The sequence below is a fragment of the Puma concolor genome, chromosome D3 (genome assembly GCF_028749965.1).
Source record: "Puma concolor isolate L17-30 chromosome D3, mPumCon1.1.hap2, whole genome shotgun sequence".
Classification (NCBI taxonomy): Eukaryota; Metazoa; Chordata; class Mammalia; order Carnivora; family Felidae; genus Puma; species Puma concolor.
The window spans coordinates 87,175,826-87,183,697 of record NC_141678.1 but is presented as its reverse complement, the minus strand read 5'-3'; the positions used below and the strand labels follow the sequence as shown (position 1 = coordinate 87,183,697).

The following is a 7,872-nucleotide window of genomic DNA, read 5'->3' as shown; positions in this document are numbered from 1 at the left end:
CAGTGAACTTTTCTAAGGCCATGCAAGGGAAAGCCATGTTCCCTTCCTCAGGATTAAAAGATGAAGCCCATAAGATACACTGAGTCAGGCCCCATAAACGGTTACCCGCCAGTGCCCAGACAGAACATCTTGTTTAAGCTACAGAGTAGTTGCCTGAAGAAGACCACAGTAGGTAATTCATTTGCTTGTGCTGAAGTTCTTTCCCATGACAATCCGAAATAAACATTCTAAATAATAGGAAACCCCAAGTAGAGGAAGTGTATCATATTGCATGACAGTATGGATCTTGGAACCAAACTGCATGAACTTGTAACCTGGTTCTGTCACTATCTTGTGACCTTGTGTAGTTCACCTTTGTGTCTTTTTTTATGATGCTAAGGTGCCTGCCTTGCATAGGGCTGTTTTGAGGATGTAAAATATATGCTAAGTGTTAGCAGTAGATATGGCAGCACAATTTATGTTTCTTATGATTCTTAAGGGGCGGGTGATATAAAACGCAGCTCTCGAGTTTCATCTGCTGATTCCAGAACCCATGTAGTGTAGTCTTCTGTGTTAAAAGATACACATCTACCGGTTTTCTAGGCAATTGTTACACCCCACATCACTACTGGGATGGTAATTATCTGGGCCAAATGATGCTCATCACTTGCCAGCCGCCGGAAAACAAGAATGCCAAGGACTACAGCGAGGAGAGAGAAATGCGCCGTGGCAAAGGAATTAGGTGAACAGGTGGCTTCAGAACGAGTTCTCAGTGGAGGGAATCAGAGATGCCAGCTCTTAAAATTGTTAGGGGCAAGGCAGGGCCAAAGAGCAGATTATTTACACAAAGCAACAGAAGTTCTCTTTAGTAAGATTCTACTAAAATGAGAACACTTTATAAATTCACTTGTGACCTAGGCTGGTGTAATGGAGTCCTAAGTGTCTGTTAGACTCACAGACCCAAGTTAGAGACCAGAAAAAGGCAGCCTCATATATAGATCTGCACTTCCTAGAACTTTCTTGGTGTGGGGAAAACCATGTCTCATGATCAAAAAGTCTCCCTTTTAAGATTTACCATTATTTGCAAGCCAGTTGCCAAGCACAGGATCTGATGGTCCAAAGTGACTCCTACATAAGGCAGTTGGCCCTGTTTGTAAACCCTCTGGAAACAACCCCTGCTCTGGCCAACCTCTTTGGCTTGTACAACCGATAGGAGGGCTTTGCCAAGAGGACCCTCCTCTCACTCCTCAGAGAAGGTGGCAAAGTTGCCTGGTAGTAAGTAGGGAATATGCAGTTTAAGACAAAAAGTGTAACCCCAGCAAAGTCCACTGTGTTCAGAAACACATACTTTCAGACCCCACCACTACTGGGTTCTCTGCCAGCATCAGACCTGGCCTTACAGGGGACTCTGGGGACTCTGGACTCTGGGGAGAAGGCTTTGGGGTAGGGAGAGTGGGAACAGAGAAGCTGATGTGAAACATCCATTAGCAAGACAAGTCATGTAAAAGACAAGAAAACAAGAGTCAAAAAAAATTTTAAGAGGTTTCAGAAGGTTAAGACACTCTCAGAACCAGTAACTGGAAAAAGTTAAAAGTATTAAAGAAAATTTGATAGCCTGCTTCTATTTTTATGAAATATTATCAATAGGGACATTTAAAAAAATGTCACGATCCAAACATTTCATCATCCAGTACAAACTTCTAGTGAAGTCTTATTACTGTGCTAATGTTAAGTAGTCTGTTTAGGAGAGGTTTTGTTATGGTTTGTCAGTTCACTCCAGCCTTTATGTTAAAGGCTTTAGGATGTTAGCAACATTTGCTAATTCTAAATTCATTTCCTCTCTCCTGTGAGCAACACTATTTCACTTTTTCCTGGTTTTTTTTCTGCCTTTTTTTTTTTTTTAACTAAATTTGCTGGTCCCTACCCTCCAGTCTCTGCAAGTTTATGAGACATCCAGAAACTATCTAGTTAACTGATTTAATTAAAATCAGATTCTGTAATCCAGGTATTAAATATAAATAAACTACAAGGCAGGTCTTGTGAATGAAATTTTTATTTACACACTGTATCTAGAAGCAGATACATAAATCCTTATACAATTAATTTCCAAAAATGTGCAAGAAATTACTATAATTTGTTTACAAACCAAAACACATATTAAAATCAATGGACTTTGGATAATTCATTCTGTGGTGTTCTCAGTACAAATGGTACACACCTGATTTGAAACATACAGAAAAAGGGTAAACTACAGCAATCTGGATTGCAAGTATTAATTTCATGGCACTCCCAACGACTATAAAATATCTTTAAACCCAACATGTATACTTATTACAAAATTCTATAAGAATTTTTCATCATCTCTGGATGTAGAGTTTGGATCACTTTTCAGAAACAGCAACTACACATTCACGATGTTATGACTAATTAATAAAAAGAACATTTATTTTAAAAAAACCCTTCCTAATAGGATTTTTAAAAGTATTAAAAGAAATCAAATTTGTGATTACTAGTGTACCAATACTTTATTTTGGAATTTTAAAGTTATTTATGGAACTGGCAACTGTTCCTTATTAGAGTTTTCAACAAAACTGTCTTGCTGGTAGTGTGATTCCATTTTCAAATTAAGACTTCGCATTCGATGAACAGCCATTAAGATTTAATATATACTATTTTGAATCACTCATGTAGATTATCTCTCGTATATAATGTGAAATGTCCACGATTAAAATTGGCATTTCTGAAAGCATTAAGATATTTAGACCCAGCACTAGCAGGGACACTGCATAGAACCTATTTAAGATTTTTGTAATTTTTATCCTGTTTCAGTAATACTGGCTCAGAAATTGTAAGGTATACTTTGTGTTTATTTCCTAATACGCCGACGATTTAGCCTTCTGGCACACAATTTTCTTCAACAGCAAGATGGTTGCCCTTGTAACTCGTTTCCTTAAAAACTATTTTTAGTTCTATGATCATTTCCTGTGATATATTTTTGACCTTCTAGATTTTCAGATTATTGCACCAAGTAGAAAGAGAAGATTTCCTTAGAAAGAGAAAGAGGGAGATATTTTTCAAGTACTTTCTATGCTTTCTTATTATTTATAAAAATGCACAAAAGTGTCCTAGGAAGCCTAGAATTATCTTCTGGCCTCCACTGTATTTTGTGGTGAAATCTTCAAGAAAACAACTCTGATTCATTTACTATGGCAAAAGGATACAGCTTTCCTGTTTTCTCTTTCTTGCCTTGAGCTCATATCTTTAAATGTCACTTACAGGTTGTGTCCATGTCATCTAAGCTGCCACTCAGGGTAATCCAGAAGTTTACGCAAATGGTTTCTAGACCAAACTACGGGATGGAGATTTCTCTCTTTTCTCCCTTCCATTTTTAAGCAGACTATTTTAGTATCCTATAAAGCCGATCTTTCACATTATCTTGTGCTGCCTATGCCAAATGGCTCTCTCTACACAAAAGCAGAAAATACTGCAATACTCCTTTGTTTGTAAATAATTTCTTGGCAAATACTTTTATTTTTCTCAATACACTGTCAGACCCTAGCAATTTCAAAAAGGATTAGAATGGGGCATTTTAAAGTATTTTATGTTATGAATGTACAAAAAGCACATAAAAAACTGGCTTTCTAAATTAGAACGGCATCTAGACCTGCCCTCCATAAAACACAAAATATGATTTTAAAAACCATTAGATGAAAATCAAAATAATCTTGAAACTAAATAGCTAAATCTTGAACACATGGTATCATAAGGAACACGTGGGGAACAGGCTATGTCCACACAAGAAGACGGGGTTCAGGGCAGTCCAAAGACCTCTGTGCACCATGGTCTCACAAAGAGTACATGTAAATGCTTCTAGAAACATGGAGAAGCCATTTCAACATTTATTATTAATACACAGTGACTCTGTGACAATACCTGCCATCTAATATAGATGCACAGGGACTTTTAACTCACCCTAGATATATTTTAAATTGTTTAAAAATAAATAGTTTTGCAAAAAAATAGTTTAAATGTCTTGCATTAATTTGATAAGTTTACAACTCTGTAATAGTTCTTAATCCAAATAGCTTATAGTGAACACTTAAATTATATTATTACAGTATACTCCATCTTATTAGGTGAAAACATCAGAAAATTAAAGAGGAGCCTTTATGACAAGGTACAATCAACATTCCACCAAAATTAAGTACCTTTTCCCCTTTATGGCAAAATACCATAACACGATATCATTGTGCCTTTTCTTGGTATTTCTCAGTTCTGACCCTAAAAAGCAGAGAGGAAAAAAAAAACAAAAAACAAACAAAAAAACAGGGATACTGAATGACTAAGCCATTAGGGTTGACCTAAGACCTTTACTCTTGTTTTTAATTGACGGGTAAGAGACAGGAAAACTGAGTGACAAAGGAAGAAATGTCTTAAATGGTATGTTTCATCTGAGATGGAAACATTTTCTACATGGGGTACTTCCAAAATACTCACTAAAGAATAGTGCAGCGAATAAACACTGAATTTGAAAAATAACAAAAGTACTGGGGACAACCCCCCCCCCGCCCCACAATCCAAGCGACTAAATTAGAGATAAAATAACGATGCCTGCCAATTTACTTAAGACTCAGCTAGATTTAAAACAACAAAAAACCAAAAAACAATAAATTAGTTTTAAACAGCGGTATATGGCAGGTGACAAGACTTCCATATACCTGATATGGTTTTAATATTCTTCTTACATGATGCTCCACAGTTTCCACACTTTTTCAACTAAAGTCATCGGGTTTTTTTGGTTTTTGGTGGGGAGAAGGAAGAAGGGTCAAACCTAGCATATCTCAATAGTGACTACATAAAAGAATAAAAATCCAACTCTAAAACAATGTTTTCTATTCAAATCAATTTAAAACTTTATATAAACTTAAATGTTGCAAGAGAACCCACTCTTTTTATGAAAATCGGTTCTACGTCAAGTTCACCCAAAGAAAATGTTGGCTAAGCGAAAGAAATCACAGAAAAAACACTTTACCAAAGGAAAGTATAATTAACACACAAAAAAATTATCATCACAGGAAACTATGATCATCTAGTAATTTCTTCAGTAATAGTTCTAGTCCCACAGATCTTTTTACGTTATGCCAATTTGTACCAGAGCTTAATGACAGAAAAGGCAACGCTTTCTTACGTTGGTGTTATATACTTCTTGATGATTTTTTAATGTAAGGCCATCTATTAAAGTAGACAAACCACAAGATGAAAATGAAGGCAACAGAAAAATTCCACTTTCCACAACCAAAACACAGCACAACCTCAGAAACAATTTAGAGTAAGTGTTGTAAAAGATATGCTGCGGGTCTACATTCTAATACCCAAGATTATGTCAAATCATAATTCTAAATAAATCGTTCTAAAGTAGGAGATTAAAAATCATTTTCAGTGTACGTGTAAATTCTGTGTTTTATCACACGGGTATGTTTATTCAACACTATCTTTGAAAATGGGCCATTTAAAGAGACATAACAATACTCATTCTGTAAGTTTCATTCAACTTTACTTAGGGTTGAATACACATGAAATGTGCTTTTAATGCATAAAAATCACAGTGGATAGCAGCAAAGGACTTGGGGGGGGTGGTTAAGGAGAATCTGATAATTCACATTGTGATTATTCTGCACATTGATGAAAGATAATTCACACTTCCAAAACCTCGAGACTTCCCTTTATAAAGAACCAAAATAAACCCAAGACACCTTGCTGACACTTCCCCACCCCTAACTAAACAAATTGATTACTTTTACACATAAAACTGAAATAGTATGGCAGCAAAAGATTTCGATAGCAATGAAAGTTTGTAAACTGTATTTCAATCTCTTTTTCTTATTCCCAAAGTGCAAGATGCGGGGGTTCTCATAATCTTTCAGTAGTGCTTCTCCTGTAAGTAATCCTTCATTTTGTTTGGCAAAGGCAGTTTCTGAATTAAGTCTATTCTGGTATACTGACGTATAACAAAACGACACAGGTACTGCAAAGAACGCACCTGCATGAACCGTGACACTGGATTGGTCAGTCTGACCGGGTAAGTTGCAGATCCAGGCAACCGAGACCTTGAATAACAAAAAGCTCCATTTTCAGAGTCCCTGATTGAATGCTCGATCAGATCAACTATAGACGTATGTCCTTCCACATCCGGTTGTTCATAAAAGCTAAATCTACCGTTTGAGTGTTCAATTCTCGTGTGAAGTGTTTTGCCATGGGAGCGAAAGCTCAAGCTTAAAAGGTAACGGTCATCAGAACTATCCCGAACGAGAAAAGAACCATCTGGCACATTTGCTAGCTTCCCTTCTGCCTCCCAGCGTGTGATTGGTCCCCAGTACCATCCTTGTTTCGCCAGTTTTTTCAGCTCCTCTGTAAGGCTCGTCACAACCATGGGACCGCTACTCTGCACCGAGTCGTAAACTCTTGCAACCCCAGGGGCAGAGTTAGGATCAAAATTCAAATGACAGCGCATACTTTCCGCCACGTGGGCATCTGTGCCGGTGAGCCCACCGAAGTTCCTTTGGATCTGATTGGTCTGCATTGGAGGTAGCAACGGTGAGAGTGGGGGGGCATCGTCGTGACTCGCTCTCGGGCTCTGCAACATGACTCCCGTGGTGCCAATCAACAAGCCGTTCACCGCCTGATCCACAAAGATCTCTGGGGCCACCACTAGGTCCTGGTCTACCTGATTCTCGTCTTCGGCGAAGGAGCTCCCTCCCACTTGCGGAGGGACCGCAGAGACTTCCATGGGAGAAGAGCTGTCCAGACAATAGCTACGCGACCCTTCCAGAGGGTACATCCCCTCGTCTAAAGGCACAGTATACTGAATGTAGTCCTGAGGCATAAGTCCGATAACTACAGGCACATGTTCATCAAGGTGAAGATGCAAGTCTCCATTGTGAGACTCTGAACTCTTGAGTGAACTACTCTGCTCCTGGCACGCAGTCTCAGACTGGAGGTCGTGAAAATCCTTCCGAACCCCGTTCAGGGCTGGGCTCGGGCTGGAAGAGTGAACCAAGGCTTTGACCCTCACCTCCATCTTGATGCACGTCTCCTCCGAGTTCGTGGGTCGCAGAGGCCACGGCGTAGGGCTGTAGTGATGGTTGCGGAGCGAAGTGGACCTGATGGGCCTCTGGGCTCTCACGTCTTTGAAGACCAGGGGTGCCGAGGAGGAGGAGAAGGTGTCCTCGTCAGCCGAGCTCCCGGAGGGCGCGCTGCCCTTGCCTTTCTGCTTCTGTTTCGCAGACAGGCGTCGTTTTAACGTACCCATCAGGCTTTCGCTCTTCGATCGACTCTTCCCACCCTTTTCATCTTCGCTGTGGAGGTCGCAGCTGGCCATGTCTTTACCGTAGCAGCTACCAAACAAGGAGTCATCTTTTCCGAAATCACTGGCCAGTGACGGTTGCTGCACTACCATGAAATCCGTTTCTTCTTTACTTTTATTCAAGTTGAAAGATTTTCGGAAGGTTTTAAGACTAATTTTCTTCATTATGACTAGTTACCTAATCCGAGGGGATCAATTTCTCTCCGGAATATTATCCTCAAACATCTGGAGAGGCTGCAATGCTGCATCTATGTACTTTTCCAGCTTCATATACCCTTTGGAGCCATTTTCTAAAAAATAAAAAATAAAATTAAAAAAAAGTCACATTTAAAAAAAAAGTCTTTCCACAGAAGTTTTACTTTACGGTTTCAATCCTCTCGCCTCCACACGAGGACACGTGAGTCCCCTGCTCACGGCCCCTGCCAAGCCTGTCAGGATGCTGCGAGGGCAAAGCCTAACTTTCCTCTTCTCCTTCCGCACCCGGCTTCCGGACAGGAGTCCACGCTCCGGCCTTCGCCGACACCGCCCCC

At 39.6% G+C, this 7,872-nt stretch overlaps 1 protein-coding gene across 5 annotated transcripts in view; it reads right to left on the bottom strand.

Annotated features, from left to right (window-relative positions):
- Positions 1-2,014: 2,014 nt before the first annotated feature.
- SOCS6 (suppressor of cytokine signaling 6) overlaps positions 2,015-7,872 on the bottom strand; it is a 39,120-nt gene continuing 33,262 nt past the window's right edge. For all 5 annotated transcript variants that reach the window (XM_086683214.1, XM_086683213.1, XM_086683211.1 and 2 more), the window contains one exon: positions 2,015-7,632. In XM_086683214.1, the coding sequence (XP_086539340.1) occupies positions 5,900-7,507 (1,608 nt within the window). In that variant the 5' untranslated portion in view covers positions 7,508-7,632 and the 3' untranslated portion in view covers positions 2,015-5,899. The remainder of the gene's footprint in view (positions 7,633-7,872) is intronic.